Genomic DNA, 18,960 nt, shown 5'->3' on the forward strand with positions numbered 1-18,960 from the left:
AGTATTTTAAGTATGAGATACAGACCTAGAGAATGCAGTTTCAGTGACGTTGTTGTAGCAGACGGGAGCGATGGGCTGCAGCAAGACAAGCTGGGAAAGGTGGAGAACCAGCTGCAAGGTGTACGAGCCACGGTTTTAAACCGCCCCGTTCTGCCAGCCATGTCGAGCACCAGTGATTTATGTAAGCCAAAATTTCACACAGCATCTGCATTTCTGAAAGATTTCAGCAGCCCCACACTGTGTTTTCATTTCAACTCTTGTTTTTAATTTAGTGGGTTAAAAACCCCATAAAGAGTTGATTAGCAGCTGTGGCTAGCAATAAAATGAAATTACACTGCTGTTCAGAATAATATCATTCAGCAACAAAATGCCAGCTATTTCTTACACAAAAAATATCAGCGTATGTTAAACCCAATTTTTAAAAAAAGAATTATTAGATGTGCAAAAGTTCAAGTGCAATAACGAAAAATACTGAAGGGTTGGGCAGGGACCTTTGCAAGGTCTGCAGATCCAAGTGCCATACCAGAGGCAAAACAGCAGCCACCCTCACGTATCTGAGCTGTTCTGACATTGTAATGCTTTTATTTAAGATGAGGTTTTTAATCAAAGCTCATGCAAAATGTTACAGATGCACGCACTTTGGTTCAACCAAATCTTAAATTTTTTATTTTGCTTAAGCATTTTTCAACTATTGCAGCTCCTACAAAAATGATGCAAAGGTCCAATTAATCCATTTTTATATGGAATACAATCAAGCCCACTCTTCCCGCTTCCTAATGGTTTTGGGCTATATTCCCCCAATTACCACTTCCCAGACAAAGGTGTGGACAATTAGCACATTGAGATTCCCGTAATATTACTTTCAGTGTTGATTGTCTTGAAGCATTTCAGCCCAGAAGTACTATAAAAAGGTTTTGGAAAGGACCATAAGATGTGAGATTGAATCACAGCCCACACAGGCAAAAAGAAAACAAAAAAAGGCTATGAAGTCTGGGGTCTGCTCACAAAATACAATGCATGTACCAAATTCTTTGTGAACTCCACACTAAATGGTCTGTGTTGCAACGAATGCTGAGAAATCAAGGGAAACGTGAGAACGCTCTAAATTCTACCATTCAGAGCTAAGTAGTAACCAAGGGATGCTTGGTACATCTGTAAATGTGGAAACAAACCTGCTGAAGCATCATCAGCCTGCCGAAGCATCACCTAGAAAGGCCAGAGGATGTACAACCTCTACAACATCATGTGGTCACCACGGACCTGACCCTCAACCCACCAGGAACATCAGGTCTGCGAAGTTGCTACACGCTCGACTTGCGGGCTGCGCTTCCCTGGTGCACAGCACAGCCCTGAGACAGCGTAGAAAGTGGTGATCCCCTCGCTGACAAAGAGCAAGTTAAACTCAAACACAAAATAAAAGGGGCAAAAAAATTGAATTATGCAGGCCGGATGTAAAAACATCTCCAAGGAGGGTTGACCCAAGCAGGCTTTTCACAAGGACCAAGAGTTACACACCAGGTGTGTTGCAGTTTAGGACTGCAACTCCATGTCTGATTTCACAAAGATTTAGGATTTTAAAAAAAACCCTTGGGGCATGGATGTGATGAGAGGAACGCAGAGGAGCCAAACTGTGCTCCAAGATTAAGGCAGTTACAGCATTTGTCAGCGTCCAGGGACTCGACTTCTCAACCACAGGAAGAGCAAAGGCCTCATTTTGTTCTACAGAGTACAAGCACAGTTCCAAGGAAAATGCCAGAAATCTGCAGTCTGGCAAGGGTGGGGGTTGTTGTGCTGGGTTTTCTAAAGGAAACGTTTTTCTCCCTGTGCTCTCTTCCAGCATTGCCTGCAGGATCCGCTCCACTCAGCGGCACCACCATGAGCAGGAAAGTCCTCGCCGAATGCTGCGCTGCAGCCAAATCCAGCGAGAGCCAACAATAAACTGGGAATTTATGTGCAAAGTGACATCTGGCTCCCGGGGCTGGGGACAGAAGGGCGATTCAATGCAGGAGGAGGGGAGCACCCCACAGCTGCCTGGGCAAGGCAGGACTGCTCGTCTCCTCGCCCGGCCCCCACCGCAGCAGCCCCCACCGAGTCGAACCACAGCCTGGTCGAAAGATCACCCACGTTCTTACGTGAGCAGAAATCCTCCAAAATATTTGAAAAAAGCAACGCCTGCCTAAGAGTGACAAGACAGATCCACACTGTAAAATAACTCTCCCCCGCTTTGCATATGCTACTGATCAAAATTGCCAAGTTATCCCAGCCCTGCCTTGAGAACAAAAGATGACTCTTTTCCACATGCAGGCGAACGCAGCTCTTGACTGCACTGGACTTAAGCTCCATGGCCTGTCCCCAGAAACAGAACTGTAGGAAATACAGCTCCTCCCAGCCCAGATCTGAAGACTTCCTGCAACACGAAGCATGCCGGCCAACCCAAAGCATGCTGGCCAGAGCTGGCTTATGGAGTCACAGAATCATTTAGGTGGGAAAAGACCGTTAAAATCATCAACTCCAACCGTCAACCCAACACTGCCAAGCCCACCACTAACTCATGTGTCTGAGCACCTTGTCCACATGGCTCTTAAATACCCTCAGTGACTCCACCACCTCCCTGGGCAGCCCGTTCCAACACCTGAAAGCCCTTTCCAGGAAGAAGTTTTTCCTAATATCCAATCTAAACCTCCCCTGGCACAACTGAAGCTGTTTCATTCTGTTGCTTGTCACTTGGGAGAAGAGACCATCCCCCTCCTCCTCCGTACCCTCCTTTCAGGGAGCTGTAGAGAGTGATAAGGTCTCCCTAAGCCTCCTCTTCTCCAGGTTGAACACCCCCAGCTCCCTCAGCCGCCCCTCACGGGAATCGTGTCCAGACCCTGGGCACTTTGCACCATATAAGAAGTGGTGCTCAACACACCGAGCTCTGCAACAAGAGTACACACTGCTTTCAGGCACTACATCCAGCTACAAGCTGCCCAACATCTCCACACAACTGAAATCCTGCAAAAGAGCAGAATTCCTACCAAATAACAACCAAAGTCTTCAAAAAGACTATTGACTCAGGGAAATTAGCCAATTACCATCTCTCTTCAGAAGTGACAGAATACCCACAGAGGCAAATGGGCATCACTCAGTCAAACTCAACGTCACCAGAGTCCAGTGAAATTGCACAGAATAGGAACCTGAGACAAATTTGCACCCAGGACCACACACAAAGCCTAAACTGAAGGGGTATGGTTTGGAGTCCAATTGTTTAAGTATTTAAAACTTATCATCATAAGCATTCCCCAGAATTAAACACAAACCCACCACATCACACACGTATGATGGGCTTTCTGGACTAGACTATCTTGAGGAGGTTATCACTGTGTTGTAATAGTGACCCCCACGAGTGAGCCATTCACTCTCTTCCTATGGTTTTAATCATATTACACCCACGTTGGAGAAAATGGCTAAACCAAAATGCCTGCAGAACAGCTGTAAAACGTTTCTTATATAAGCTGCACGTCTTCTTCCAATGGAGTCAACATTTGTAAAGTGAATATTCTTTAAGCATTTAAGCAAACTAATTTCTACTTACTGTTCCATGGTAGTTCCTGTACATCGGCATTTTTAGGATCTTTGTCAAGTAGTCTTCCAGCTGTTTCTACAATTAACATTGAAATTTTAGTTAAGATGCAGGAATTTTCAAGAAAAAAACCCACAATCTACCTGTCTGGCATTAGGAAACAATCAAGAAATCCAACACACTTTTTAGCTTGAATGGATAAATACATCACTATGTGCTCACAGAAGATTACAGCTCAGCAGCATGAACACTTCAATCACAGGTCGTTTACTGCTCACAGATCCGTGTTTGTACCTTCTACCAGCAGACCTGTTGCTGGCATTGTCCTTTCAGAGTTAAACTTTCTTGACTGAACCCACATTTCAGAACAATTTTATATACAAAATTAGTGCCCGCTGTTTCTGACCCCCAAAGATTAACTTTGTGAGAAAACACAGGCCCAGACACAACTGAGAAAGCCTATTTACTCCAAACATTGCGTTCATGGAGCGAGAAGCAGAGTGACCATGCTGCCCTGTCTCAAAGTGATGGAGAGGGCAGTGGCCAGGCCACCAGCAACTGGAGAGCCTGGCCTCCTGGGACAAGAGTGGGGGGAAGAAAAGAAGCCATTATGGGAGAGAGGATTTTTCGCATCAGGGTAACTGAGCAAAGAAGAGACTAAGCTGTTTGGGCATGGGAAACCATGGGAATGGGCATGGGAAACATAAAATGAACCACAAAGAAACAAATGTCATTGGGACCTTCGTCCTTCTCGGTGTTAGCGTCCCAGCACTGAGCTACCCAGTTGGGCAGCGGGGTATACATCCTTGGTGAAAGCTGTTGGATTCCCACAAGGAAACCAAGGTGGGGAAAAATAGGAATCTAGAAAACATTTTTTCCTCCTCTTTTAAACCAACACCCCTCTGCTAAAACTTCCCGCCCAGCAGCGAAGCCGTGCACAGCAGGGAGAGGTAGCTGCATGGCGCAGCCACGAGACACAACCTTCTGGGACTCGAGGATTCAGTGGCAGAAAGCCCAGGGAGCGAGCAGCAGCAGGAGAGCGGTAAGCACAGGGGGAACAAACAAGCGGGATTTTAACATTAACAGGCTTGGGTTTTTTTGCAAACAGTGAAGCTGCAGTGAAGAGGTAGGAAGGCATCCACCCTCTTCATAGAAGGGCCCATCTGTTAACATCTGATAAGTTACACGGAACACGTGTGCCTTGGCTAAAATTACCCATTTCAGCATCGAGAGCCTGACTGTCATCTCCTCTTTCAGAGGAGGACAGGACTGAAATCTCTCCAATTTTGATGGCCACGGGGCTGCCTTCATCACGCAACTGGACTCTGCGAACTGCCTCTTCTATCTTTAAATCAAAGCAGGTGGGAGGAGGGGAACTGCCATTCTGGGCATCATGGTTTTCCTCTACTGCAGAGGAAAACTTCCCCCACACGAACCCTGGGAGCAGCAAAATCCTCTTTGCACGGAGGAGAATTTGGTGTTAAAGCTGGACCTGTCAAAGCCTAACTATGTCAAGCAAAAGACTTAATAAAACAAGGGCTTTGACAGCGTGTGGCTTCGCAAGCAACCTGCCTGGCATCTCTGCACCTCAGAACCCACCTGAGCACCCCTCCAGCCCCGCAGACCGAGCCGGGCACTTACCCTCCTGCTGGAGAAGTGCTCTTCCCGCACCGTGCTCTCCGCGGTGTGCGGCAGACTCGGCATCTGCCTCGGTTCTCCCCTTTTGATGGATTGTCTTCTCACCGTGTGACTGAAAGGAAAAACAAACCCCAACGTTGAGTCTAAGCGCTGTGAGTGTGTGTGTGCCTCGATACGTAACCCTTCTTCTGCAATGCTTTTATTCTTCCCATCCAAACTCTTAAAAACCGAGAGCTGGGTGGGCAGGAAAAAAAGCAAGTGTGGATTCGTTTAAGAAGTCAGCGCTGCAACAGTCTCTCAGATAAAAATACAACACAGAGTTTGATTTTTCAGGGTCCCCGTTTGCCTTTCTAAGGAAAAGGGGTCTAAACCCTATTTTTAGGGCATTATGTTCCCCTAGCCCTTAACCCCTCATAATTTCACCTTTCCAAATATCATCTTCCCACATTTCTCCACGTCAGGAGGCACTTGCCAACCGACATCACTCCTCTTCCCATTTCTCTTTCTCCTTACACTTCTAGTCCCCTGAGCACCCAGACCAGCCCAGGTGGGGCTGACCACCCATGCTAGGGCCCCCCATGTGTCCGCAGGCAGCCCACGCTGGCAGGAAGTGACATCACACCAACAATTTCCACTAGCGTTAGCATAACCCTTCCCCAGTTCCAAGGCAAATGCAGCTCAGAAGTTGATATCCTGGGACTCAACATGCTTTCTGAGTCAGCAGGGAGATGCTCGCACCACTTAGGCTGTAGCTGCTAAACATATAGAGAATGAACTGAAGTTTCCTCCTTACAGCAGGAAAATGGGATCGGTGAATCCACACTGATAAACTATTACAAGAGAAAAGAAAATTGTGCCTTCCCAAAACCCACCGCATCCACAGGGCTGCACACTCACCTCCTGGTAGGGATAGGGATGCGCACGAAGGCTTTGTACCTCAGCAGCTCCCTGTGAAACTCCTGGAAGTGCTTGAACTTCCTTTTCACATGCCACGTGAACTCTCCGTGGGTCAGCTCGATGGTGTAGACGTTGGGGCTTGGTACCTGAGCAGCAGAACACCACCCCAAGGGCTCAGCTCATGAACAAGCACACACAAAATTAAGCCACAAACAGCATTCTAACACAGTTCCACAGAAATGAAATGAAATTTCTGGAAGTTCTGACCTTCTTTGTGGAAGTAAAGCGTTCAACTTCCAACACACGCACTCGAACAGGACATCCCGTGAGGTACGCCTGTATGCCCGGCTCTTTGAACCCACAGGTGTGGTAGATGGCAGAGAAGGGAATGCACACTGGAAGGACCACAAATCTGGTTAGCTCAACAGCCTTGTAACACTCAGCAAGGGCATGAAAGCCAGAGATAGCTGCAAAGCTTTAAAACGGCAGCATTTGCACAGCAGCATCAATCCCACTAAAACATACCACGTTTTATTTAAGAGGGTTTAAAGACAAGCTTCCACGGAAGGGACTTGAGTTGAAGAGCTCAAGTGCAAAGAGTAATGCCTCCTGGTCCTAAAACAGGGCCAACGGCTGGTCTTGGTAAAACTGCTAAGGTTGGATCCACCAGATTATCAGTTATGAAACCCAGGTGGGATGAGAACATACGGGTGTCAACTCACCGGCGCATTTTGGGTCATTTAGCACCTCCGAGTCAACCTCCTCCCCATCGAAGTGGAGCTCCCTGGTGTCCAGGCTCTCGATGATGTTGCTCATGTCTGCAGCGATCTTCTTCAGTGTTGACGCAGCTGCATTGCTTTCGGCTCTCAGTGACATCTCAGGGAAATACGTGCTGAAGCCACTGGGGGCTGAGGAGGAGGAAGGAGCACAGGCCTGTCATCACCCTTTATCACAGTGAGGCTGAGGGAAACCTCCAGCAGCATGTGGCTGCATCTTCCCTCCACTCACATTCATCACAACTATCCCCATCCTACACACCCGACACAAACACCCAGCCCTGAAGCTACAGTTAAGCACTGCCCAGAGCAGTGAAAAATCAAAGGTAGCTTCAGGCTACAACAGAAAATTTCCCCCAGTGCCAGTGACCACAGGACGCATACACTCCGGTTGCACTTTAAAATGGAAAATACGTAGTATTTCACATTCCAGCTACAAAAACCTGCAGGGGGTTGGTTGTGCCTGAGCACTACTTTCACATAATGATCTCAAAGGGAAAGCAAGGAAGCTTTATCAACTCACCTGACCATCTCAGCTATCTCCGTAATAACAGCTACACACCAGAAAAAGCACAAACCATATCAACACCCGGCCAAATCCGAGACCTAATTCACACAACGCTGCGTTTCCCAGCTTCGGCTGCACGGAGAAAAGCTCACTCAGAAAATCAGTAGGCGTCTTTGTTAAGCGTTCTTCCTTTGATTGAACCAGTGTCACAAAATCCTTGCATTATGAACATTTCCTCTCTTTCTGTGCACCTTACACAATCGCCCACGGCTCCACCTCTCAGCGAGCTCGAAAGTCACAGCCGCGAGGGCTCCCATCGACAGAGTGGCCCAGGGTGGGGGGCACCCCGATGCCCACAGAAAGCCTGGGAGCTACACAGGTTGACGCTGAGGCTCGTCCTTGTGCAACAGGCACCCAGCCCAGGGAAGGCTCTCTCCTACTCAGGCCGTGGCACTTGGAGATGTTTGGGCACTGACAACTACAGCACTTCCCACTTTTATCCCCACCTACCCATGCCAGCAGACTGAGTCACGACAAAAGCAGGGAAGGAAGAAGAAAAGAAAAAAAAATAGGGGGCAAAAAAGAAAATTCAAGATGTGAGGCGTGTCCACTAGCACTGGCGCAAGCTTGCAACGCTTGTGAGTATTGGCAGAGCTTCTTCCTCCTTTTCCAGACTCTGCAACTCGCCGGGGGGCTGCTGGTCCCTGCACACAGCCAAGCTCCAGCTCCTGGGTGTCTCCGCGATAAGCGGGCCCTTCAATCTCTGCTCTCCAATAATGGTCACAGTGCGACAGCTACGCTGAAAAAATACGGACGGGACAAACTGCAATGTTGTACAGGAGCCAACAGAAGGATGCCCACTTACACTCGTGGAAATGCTTACACTGGGCGAAAGAAAGATTTTAAAAAGAAGAAAAAGTGTAACATTTCTGGTGTTAAATTCTGCAAAAAACACTGTGCAATTATTCTGGAGTGAGCTCCATAGACAGGGCTGGATATGCTGTAATTTGGAAATAATTTAACATTTTAATAATTCATGTGTTTAGCTGCTTTTGAAAGAACATTATTATCGTTTCCTCTTGAAACAAGTACATAATTTTATTACTACATAAGGCTGCTATCATGTAAGCCTGAAAACATGTTAAAAATCAGCTGCCTTCAGGGAAAAAAAAATCCATTTGCACACAGACTTCAATCAAGAAAAATTGGGTCAATCTCTTCTCTTACACCAAAGTAAATGCAGAATCAACGGCTTCATCTTGGGAGTGAGGGCTCCGAGGGTGCTGGTGGCTGTGCCACCACCGCACAGAAGGCTTTAGGGACAGTCTGGGGGCTCGCTGGACTAGCACGTCCCCCCAAGAGATTGTGTGAATAACTCACACACAAATACTCCTGGGTACCTCGTTCCCCTTCTGTCCAGGGAAGGCAAAAAGGGAATTTGCATTAATCAAGTCTGCATCTCACAGATGGGGACACACTGAAACGCGGGGCGACAGAGCCACTGACACTACCCACTGCACTACCCAGTCTGCACAGCCTCCCTGCAGCGGGAATTCGGCATCAGCACTGCCACACACCCCATTCATCACAGCTCAATGGAAAGCCAGTTCTCCATGTCAGGAGCTTTACACTTTACCTGTTACTAGCTGTATACTGCAGAGGACAAATCGCTCACAAAGCGTAAGGTTCAATTCTATTTTCTTTTAGCAGTGAAGTCATTCCACCACGTTACGCATCGACACGTACAATAAAATCCTATTTTATTTCCCACTTGGCACTCCACACAAAGAATGTTTTTTTGCCATCTCTAGCTGGACATATAGCAGCATCTTGCTTTGTACTTCTTCTGTCTGTATTCACATTTAGAAACAAAACACAGTTTTTTTGGAGTTTGAAGAGATGCTCCTGCTTCATGGAAACTTAATGCACTTTCCAGCAGAGGTTTGCAGGGTCAAAGAGAAGACAAGCCCAAACACGGTTCGTACGTGCCGTGCCAGCAATTACACTTGAAGGAAATCAGCAAATACCTCATCAACAGGCCTGGAGGAAGAGCACGCGGACAGAGGCCAACACGGAAAGGATGTGCATCCTCCCTCCTCCTCCTCTCCCCGCAGTGCCAGGTACAGCTGAGCTCCTCTTGTCTGATTAATTGACGCAGTCAGTTAATGGATAAACAATTAACCAGTGTATGCAACTGTTATTTGCTAAGGACCACAGCAGGGCTGCATAACTCAGGATTTTTAAAAATTTCTTGTTTTAAAGCTAAAGCTGTTTTCCCAGCTGGCACAGACCGGAGTCCAAACCCAGCTGGATCCGAGTCTGTCCCAACAGCAAGATTCCCCCTTTGAGATCAGAGCCAGATTATGGGCTCGAGAGGGAAAATGTGACTTCCACAGCCACAAACCCAGGCTGAGATCCCCATCACAGCCGGCTACTGCAGAGCCGGAGGGCACGGGGCAAACCCAGTCCCAGCACAGTGGGGGCAGCTGGGACCTTCCACGTCCCTCAAAGCTGCTATAAACTGCTGTATATGGCTCTGCTCGGTAAGAGCTATTTCACTTCTTGGCCAGAGCTTCCATGCGGACGCTGTCTGCATTCCCATAGGCAAGCTGAGGAATGTGCCTGGGTTAATCTGCAACAGGCTGGGTGCAAGCAGGCACCAAGCACGGATATCCAGGGTTCAACCGCGAAACAGACGAGCGGCATCAAGAAGTGCCCATCCAGTGCCACTCACTGCTTGCACTAATGATGGACTCGGGAACAGGCTTGTAGGACGTGCTGGTATCGTCAGCTTTGGAGGCTGCAATTACGTGAAGGACAGAGAGGGCAGTAAGATGGTACTGCCAAATTGCAGGAGGGTGGAAATAACAGGATGAAATTTACTGGAAACAAGCGCTACATTGAAGCATTTGGCTGCTGTCACCCAGGATAGGAAATAAGCAGCAGTTTGTTAAAGGAAAAAAAACCCAAACAAAGAAAAACAAACCTAAAACTAAAGACCAGGGTTTCAGTGAGTCAAGAACCGGCGATCCAAACAAAGGCAGAAACTGTGCCAAGATGCACAAACAGGGCTACTGTCAGCAAGCCAAAAAGGAATACAGGGTGTAGAGGACGGGAAGAGTCTGAAGCCCTTGACCCATGAGAGCAGTGTTAGAACTCGGAGGAGACAGGGATAAAAAATGACAGCAGCCTGCAAGTGTGTGGAATACTGCTGCGAGCAGGACGGACGAGAGAAAATTGCTCTGAATTGCAGGTTTAAAGCAGACTTTGCCCGTCTAATGGCAAAGGCACAGGACTGTCCGAGGAGGGTTCGCAGAGGGCCCAGGGCTGGATGTCTGCAAGGGCGGGCTGGAGGAGCAGCCGCCCCAGCTCCCTCCAGAGACCCCCACATGCCCAAACCTGCCGCCGGGGCAGGCAGGCGCTGGCACGATGACCTGCGTATTAATGGAGGGAAGGTGCCGCTCCGGCTTCATCCGGCTCAAAGTCTGCCTGGGCAAAAGCAGCAAGGAGGAAAAACCTATTAAAAAAAGGCATCAGTAAAGGAAAAATTTGGAACGAATGAACAAAGAAGGAAAAAGGGAGATGGTAAAAAAAAAAAATTGAGAAAAGGGGAAAAACATACTAAACCCACCCCCCCATCCCCCCCACACTGCTGACACCTCTTTTGTCCAACACAATTTTCAGATTATTTCCTCTTCCAAGCACAACATAAGCTCTCTGCCATCCTTTACCTGGCAGTCCCCACAGCCCGCAGGCACCAAACCTCTTGAACTAGTAAAAGACATACACTGGAAATCATGACTGCACCCAGAATCAAGGTTTCAACTGCAGGAAAAGTGACAATGAAAATCAACCACATTAACTCCTGAGCCCTTGTGAATGTAGTGCAAATCCCCAGCTCAATACTGCAAGCCCGATATCTGGTTTTCGCTATTTGCCATTTTGCTTATGCTTTAACCCCAAGTTATTATTTAGGGGATCATGTAACAATATCAGCCCTCACTAAAGAAAAAGTGGTTTTCTCCTCATTTCATAGCACAACAAAAGCCTGGCTCTAAAGGCATGGGAACTGGAAGGCAGAAAATGAGTATTTTAGTAAATATTCATGAACAGTTCTGCGTTTTGAAGACATTCAAGTCCTGATGGGAAAATGTATGCAGCTGGTAATAGCACAGACTACCTAAAATTTGGTCAGCTCAAGTTTATTCTTTTACATGTACTGTGGCAGATCCACAAGCTCAGATAATAGCTGCTCCTTAACGAGGTTACAATGCTAACAAGCACCACGCAGAGGTATGTAACAGAGAAAGCCTTCATTTGGGAAAGAGGGGAGAAGGGAAGAGAAAATACATCCAGTAAAAACAGGCATTTCCTGCTAATACCTCCCAGGGATTAATGCTCTACATCAACTCCCATCCCCATGGTGAGAAACACTATAATCCCTGAAAATTGCCCTCATTCCAGTTCTCATGACATCTCTCCCAGTACCATGACCTTTTGGCAAGGGCTGTGACAAACGACCTCTGTTCCCATGCTTGGCGGTGTCCCCGGGCAGCACCGGTGGTGGGACCCAGGCAAGCCCCGTGGCTGCACGAGCAGAGCAAATGGCCTCGGGCTAGAACAGGGCAAGGAGATGGGGATATTAAAAAGAAAAACCAACCCAAACCAAAACCCAAATGACTTGAGCCATGAGTCTTCTTTCTCCTCCTGCTGCTGCCAGGAGCCTGAGTGCCATACAGGCACAGAGGGCCCAGACGACATGCCAAGGAAATCCTACGAACGATGCCCTCAACAGCTATTTGCCTTGCCTGCTGGTGATGAGTCTTTTCCACGTAAATATTTCCCAATTTATCCCATTTTAAACCTAAAATTAGCTTTGGACCACTCCTTCATGGAGAAATACCCTACAAGAGCCCTTTTTGAGGAGTTATTTGCATTCCGCAGGAGGAGCCGGGCTTGTCACCAGCCCTAGATTTACGCCCTGGCAGACCTGCCTTCCACAGACCTTGGCAGGTGTCAGACGTCCGCCGAGCAGCCGGGAAATGTCCCCCAGGCTCGGGGTCCCAGCCAGCACCTGCAAAGAGGGTCCTGTTTTTCCAGCCCAGGAAAACCACATACCCATTATAAAGCTGAACAGATGCGCACTGATTTTATTTTTCAGTATACCCCTCCCCACTAGTTACTCAAAATCCAAGGACTCTTGTAGGCAGAGTGTTCCATTCTCTAATTATAAAATTCAGAGACAGGGGGATTCAAAAGTGCTCCGCAATGACGGAACCCTGCCTTCCAGTTCAGGACATGGAAGCCATTTAGCCAGAGGAGCAAGTGGCCAGCACAGCACATAAAGATGCCTCCTGAAAATGTGCCTTTCTGGATGCTCATACTACAGGGACAGCGCAAGAAGATTAGGGCTTGTTTCTTAATGCATACAAAACAGCCCTTAAATAAGAACCAAAGCATTGCTCCCATCCTGGAAAGATATGGAGCTGGAAAAGAACCGAAATACGAATCTAAATCAACAAAAACCACACTCAGATATGGTCCTGACCTAAATTTCTTATCTCCAGCCCAGTCCTGATAAAATCAAAACACTTTTAAACACTGTTTCCAAAACAATTATTCTCACGGAGTTCCTACATTTAATACTAATACCTCTAAAAGCAGGATCCAATTAGTGCTTCCCGCTTTAACGACTACACCACAGTTCCCTGGTTACGCTTTATTAGTCCTCTCCACGCGAGGCTTACAGCCAAGCCACGAGTCTTCCCAGAAAAAACGCTAACTTACGGGCATCCATGCGACCCGTTTGCAACAGGGGACGAGATGCTTCGAGACGAGCCCTGCGTTCAGGCAGGAGAAAAGCCAATGGACGCAGCAGGCAGGTCAAGGGAAACGATGAGGTAAGGCACCGGTCACCACGGCAGGCAGCGCTGTCATTACACGGTGACTAACCCGCTGCTGCAGTCAGAAAACCCCTCTGTGCCGCATTTTTCCCCACACCCAGGACCAGCCTAAGCGTCAGGCCCTTCCCAAGGACTCATTTTATTTGCTTTACGGAACAGTGACATGAAGGGAAATACGTAAACATCCACACTTGAGCCGTGGCTGCTGATCTCACACCCATGTGCTGGGAGTTCTGGCTCCCATTCCCACTGGCATGGGACTCCTCCCTGTCCAGCCGCAGCATGGCCCCTGCTGCCAGGGCTGCCCCGGGAAGCGCAGCCGCCCCTGAGAAGCCAATCATTCAGTATTTACCAGTGATTAATGCCAGCCCTTCACGTACGTATTCATCACCATGTTTTGGATTCCTTGGGCACAGACGAGAGTGCTTAAGTACGGTGCTGGCACCTCACGCCATGCATCCTCCGGGAGCTGTGTCCCAATCCCTGGATCACTGTCAGCCCTCCACTCTCTGATGTGGTCACAACCCCTAAACCCAGGACCACTGTGCCTAACACCACTAAAAGCCAGGACAGGGCATACCCGGAGCCTCCAGCACCCGCTTAGCCATCCCCGGAGACCCACTAGCACTGTGGTTGTGGAGGATGAAGGGAGACGGTTGACAACACCCTGGATATCAGCACCACTTCAGCATTGCCAGACGCTGCAACAGAGGGTGGCAAAGCGAGTCCTGAGACGAGGGAAAAGAGGGGCTGGAAAGAGTACCTGCTTCAAAGAGCACAAACAGTAGGAAGGTCGAAGAAGCTGCACTTCAGCATACTGGCAGACACACAGAGCTTGGGCAGAAAAGCTTTATACAAAATCCTAAAACCAAGCAGCTTGCCAGGGCAACAGGGTAATGCAGAGGGCTCCTGGAGTAACCATCTTCACGACGATGAGAGGTGACAAGGACCACCACAGTGCCCACGGGATGGAACCATTCCTGTGCTCTTATATATAGCTGAATACATCATATAAATACAGGACATAGTTTCATGATCTAAACGTATAGATGTCTACAGGGCTATGTCCTGCACATCACTCAACACTATTCTGGTATCTCCGGGTGCCACGTCTGCTCCAGCGACTGCCACCTGCCAAGCCGCATTTCCACAGGGAATTTGGGCGGTGGGAAGCCGAGCAGGCATGCTGGAAGGCAGCCCAGCCCCTCCATCCCACAGTGGGCTTGGGGGCAGCTGATAAGTGCAAACACTTCCAGACCTCCACATAACTCCTGCCAGCCGGGCTAAGCCCAGGGAAAGCACTGTGACCCACGCTCCAGGAGGGATTTGGGCAACTGCAACAGGATCTCTCAGCCATCTCTCCCCAGCCCTGCCTGCACTCCCTGCACCAGCACTTGCCCCCTGCCGCTGCTGCTCCGTGTCAAGGCAGAGAGCACAGGTACGCGTCAAGAGGTCACCGTCCTCGCTCCAGCTGTGACCCTGCTGCTTCTTGCCAAGTTTCCATTAAGCGGAAACATGATTTTTCTTTTCTCTTCCTGCTGTTAAAAGCCACACGCGAAAGCACACGGAGGTGCCAACTTTTTATTGACCCTTTACGTGACTTGCTCAAATAAATGAGTAATTTCTGTGGGTACCACAGCAACAAGGAGTAGCAGATTGAGACCATGTATTTTTACTTAGTTTATTGCTTAAATAAAATGTCATTTCGATTGCTTTGATTTTTGTGTTTGTTTTAATGGAATTCTTCAAATAAATTTCATTGGAAAAATAAAACAGTTGGCATGAGCAGAAGGGCACGATGGAGCAGGAAGGCAGCACCACAGTGCGGGACTGAGTGCTCCCATGTGAGCAGCAGCCAAGTCCAGCCCCCCTGCCTGGGGGGGGTCCAAGGCACAGACTCCCATGACAGCTTCCCTGGGGCACCACCAGCTTGAAGGACAACCCCTGCAGGGTGACCATCACCTAAGTTTTGTTGCTGCTTTTGTCCCTCTTACAGAAAGCCCCCAAGCAGAGGGCGCGTGGCTGGGACCCACATGCAGAACCCACCCGGGCAGCCCCCAGGTCCATGCAGGCGACCGCATGGGGCTGTTCCATGCTGATGCTTCCTGGTGCCGTGAATGGACCCTGCCACCGTGCACAGTGAACATTAACCTCCGCCAAGCTGTTTGCTCGCTGCGCACGCAGCGTGCTAGGGATGTACTTTGGTGAACCCAAGGTATGGGATGAACGGCAGGTTTGTGGGAGCGGCAGGAGCTGCGGCACCCTGGGGACATCACACACCTCCAGCCATCCCAGCAAGGATATGTCGCAGCTCCTCGGCCAGCACCCCACTGTCTCCCCATCCCAAAGGGACCCTGCACCACTCAGAGCACTGTCATCCAGAGTCCACGCCCAGGGCTGGGGCTACCAGTGCAAAGCCTCATGACATGGTGTAGCCGCTGGCACCACTCCAAAACGCTCCCATATTCCTGCCTGCAAACCCAGGTTTAGCACCTTTCTAAACTGACGCTCCCTGATGATTTATTTTTTTAAGCAATTCTTTTAAAGAATCTTCACATCTTCTGGCTAATAAACTCGCCAAGAATTTGATGTCTCCATCCTTGGCTGACATCCGTTCTGTAGTCCGCCCCTGAAGCTCCAGTGCGCAATGGCCACAGCTCCCAGCACCAAGCCGGGACACCCAGCACCACAAGCCCATCCTACAATAAGGCATCATGCCCAAAGAGCTGGCAACGGCATGTGCCAGAGGAGATGACAGCACACCTGCTCCTGTTGTGTGTTTCCAACAGCAGCTGCTTATCCTCACCAGCAGCAAGCACCGACACGGGCAAACATCAGCCCTCGACTCCCTTCCGCACCCACCTACCAGCTCACAAACAGCTTCATCCGTGCATCTAGGATAATATTAAGGCTTCCCAAGAACTACATTTTCCTTCTTCCTGGCCAGCTAAAACAAATATTTGAGAACTTCTAGTTTACAAGAAGAAAACAGTCGGCTTTCGAAGTCCCGGAGGTAACTGTGAGGGAAGCTGCGAGCCGAGCTCCGAGGGCAGAGGTGACATTGTCCCCAAGACCTTACCGAGGGCATCAGGTGGGTTTGCGGATCAGCCTCTCCCAAGGAGACTTCCATGCGATCTCCGTATGACCCTCCATGGGATCACAACAGCACTCAGGGCACGGGGCACTCGAGTTCCTGAAAAGTTCATTTTTCTATACCTCAAAGCGCTCGATTCTTTATCAGAATTAAGGATGAGGAAGTAGTTACAGAAGTTCAGTTCTGATTTCACAAGTAACTCCAGAAGGACGGCTGAGGTTTCCAATCAGCACTTGCTGAACTAAGATCAGACCCAGGCAAACTCAACGGCAAAATCACTCATTACAGAGAAGTGACTTTCAGAAACAGAACAGCTCCCCCCACTTTTCTTGCTTAAATACATCTAAAGCCGTGCAAATCCATGCAAAATAGCTCATTTACACACACTGGCAATACTGACAGCTTCCTTGGAACAACATAGATGTCTCGGGTACATTTCTTTTTTCCTCTTTTCCCGCAGAACAACATAGATGCCTCGAATACATTTCTTTTTTCCTCTTTTCCCGGAGGGGGAAAACCATGCCTCCATCAAGCCAGCAGAGAGGTGTGCTATGGCAGGCAGTGAAAGATGATGCTCACGCCATCAAACGAGGCGGCTCAAACCTCAGCCACCTCCTCGCTCCTCTCCCTACCCACACCCAGGCCTCCAGAACCTTACAAGCAACGTGGGTGTCTGGACAAGCCAGGGACACCCTGCAGCTCTTTCTCAATTCGTGAAAACTCCCGTACAGTATTTTTCCACATGCTCCTAGACGAAATCAGAGCGTTAAGGTTACAATTTACAAGCATAACCCTCCAGACCTCATCACAACATGGACAGCTGCACACGATGAGCCGAAAGTTAAATATTACTTTTCCCCCTCAAGTGCCATGACCTTCTGGAGCGGCACTGCTCGGAAACGTGTCTGCTGGCAGTTTTCTACATGAACAAAAGCGCCGCTTAGCAGAAAGAAAAGCGGTATCTTTGGGAAAGAAGAAACCGTGAACGGGCTCGGACAGCAGTTCTCATCTCGCCGGTTCTTTCCGCTAGTGAAGAAAATGGCTCATTTGCCATAATTGCTGCCAAAACTCAGCGGGATCAGGTTTAACCACAGAAATTTCAAAGCCACCATGAGTCATCTACTATTCTTTTTTGGTAAGACTTAATGCTGGGTGGGACCCTTGCAAAAAAATCAATTTGCAGGAAGCCTCTGTCATGGAAAAACATATTTCAGAACATCTCATGGGGACTACATAAATAGACATTTAGAAAAAGAGGAATGAGAGACCAAAGCATTTCTTTCTGAAAAGACTACATGATGCCTGCTTTCCAAATTGTTTCAGCAGCCCTTTAGCTGTGACAGGACAACCGAACTTCCTGGGAGACACCAGCACTCACAGGGTGTTCCTCACCGCACCCATGAAAGCACCAGACAAGGCAGATCTGTGGTCTTCACATGGAAAAGGCAACTGCACCTTACTTGAATAAACAGAGTTCAGACCCAAAATACTCACTTGTGTTTCACATTCCAAGTTTGTTGAGGGAGAGAGAGAAAAGTTCTTAATTTAAATTAAAAAATAAGCGGTGAGGTTGCCTGTAGGCAGGTATAGCAGGGCACAGTTATGATGTACAGCCATGGCCACAACACCCTGGGTTACCCAAGCTGTTGGAAACATGCAATTAATTACTCTTGCTGGTTTACTTTTACCCCGGGGATCTCTTGAGGCTGCAAGTAAGAGACCGCCCAACCAATCATAGAATCACAGAACGGTTTGGGTTGGAAGGGACCTTAAAGACCATCTAGTTCCACCCCCCCTGCCATGGGCAGGGAAACCTTCCACTAGACCAGGTTGCTCAAAGCCACATCCAGCCTGGCCTTGAAGACATCCAGGGATGGGGCATCCACAGCTTCTCTGGGCAACCTGTCCCAGTGCTTCACCACCTTCTCCGTGAAAAACTTCTTCATGATATCTAATCTAAACCTCCCTGCTTTCAACTTAAACCCATTACCCCTTGTCCTGTCGCTGCAAGCTGCCTCTGACCCAAGCGTTTGAGAAGGCTGTGTTCTGAGTGGGGAAATAAAGACCAAAGGGGAGAACGAGAAATGAGGGTTTCTGATTTTAAAAAAGTCCAAGTGGGAGAAATGGCATAGGGGAGCCTCAGGACACATCACTGGCAGGACCCACGACGGGAGAAGAGCCGGGAAGCAAGTTCCCACATGGCAAGACAGTCAGAAACACCAACTGGCTGTGAATCACAGGCTCGGACAGAGGCCGTCAGAGCTCTGCTCTGTGGGACATTGTCTGCCCGATACTGCCTTTTGTCCCTGCGCTGGAACGCTCGCCACGGAGAAGAGTGATCCCTCTGTGCCTGGGCCACCTTCGCCAGCCACGGAGAGGGAGCTGTGAACAGCCCCCAGAGCTGGGGAACAGCACTGGGATCCCTCCGCACCCACCCAGAGAAGCCCAGGAAAGCACAGGGCGTTCATCAGCGGGTTTATCTCATTTCACCAAAATCAAAAGCCCTGATGAGAGGGCTGCACACACGAGGGTTCATTGCACTGGCAGGAATAGAAATCTAAGACAGGAACCAGGCCCACTCA

At 48.9% G+C, this 18,960-nt stretch overlaps 1 protein-coding gene across 2 annotated transcripts in view; it reads right to left on the bottom strand.

Annotated features, from left to right (window-relative positions):
- The window catches only part of PLD1 (phospholipase D1, phosphatidylcholine-specific), a 40,209-nt gene extending 33,236 nt beyond the window's left edge, over positions 1-6,973 (bottom strand). For both annotated transcript variants that reach the window (XM_010151966.1, XM_010151964.1), the window contains exons 1-5: positions 6,820-6,973; positions 6,365-6,492; positions 6,098-6,243; positions 5,204-5,312; positions 3,575-3,640 (exon numbers count right to left, since the gene is read on the bottom strand). In XM_010151966.1, coding sequence (XP_010150268.1) covers positions 3,575-3,640; positions 5,204-5,312; positions 6,098-6,243; positions 6,365-6,492; positions 6,820-6,973 — 603 coding nt within the window. The remainder of the gene's footprint in view (positions 1-3,574; positions 3,641-5,203; positions 5,313-6,097; positions 6,244-6,364; positions 6,493-6,819) is intronic.
- Positions 6,974-18,960: the final 11,987 nt, after the last annotated feature.

The sequence above is a fragment of the Eurypyga helias genome, unplaced genomic scaffold (assembly GCF_000690775.1).
Source record: "Eurypyga helias isolate BGI_N326 unplaced genomic scaffold, ASM69077v1 scaffold26945, whole genome shotgun sequence".
NCBI classification, from domain to species: Eukaryota; Metazoa; Chordata; class Aves; order Eurypygiformes; family Eurypygidae; genus Eurypyga; species Eurypyga helias.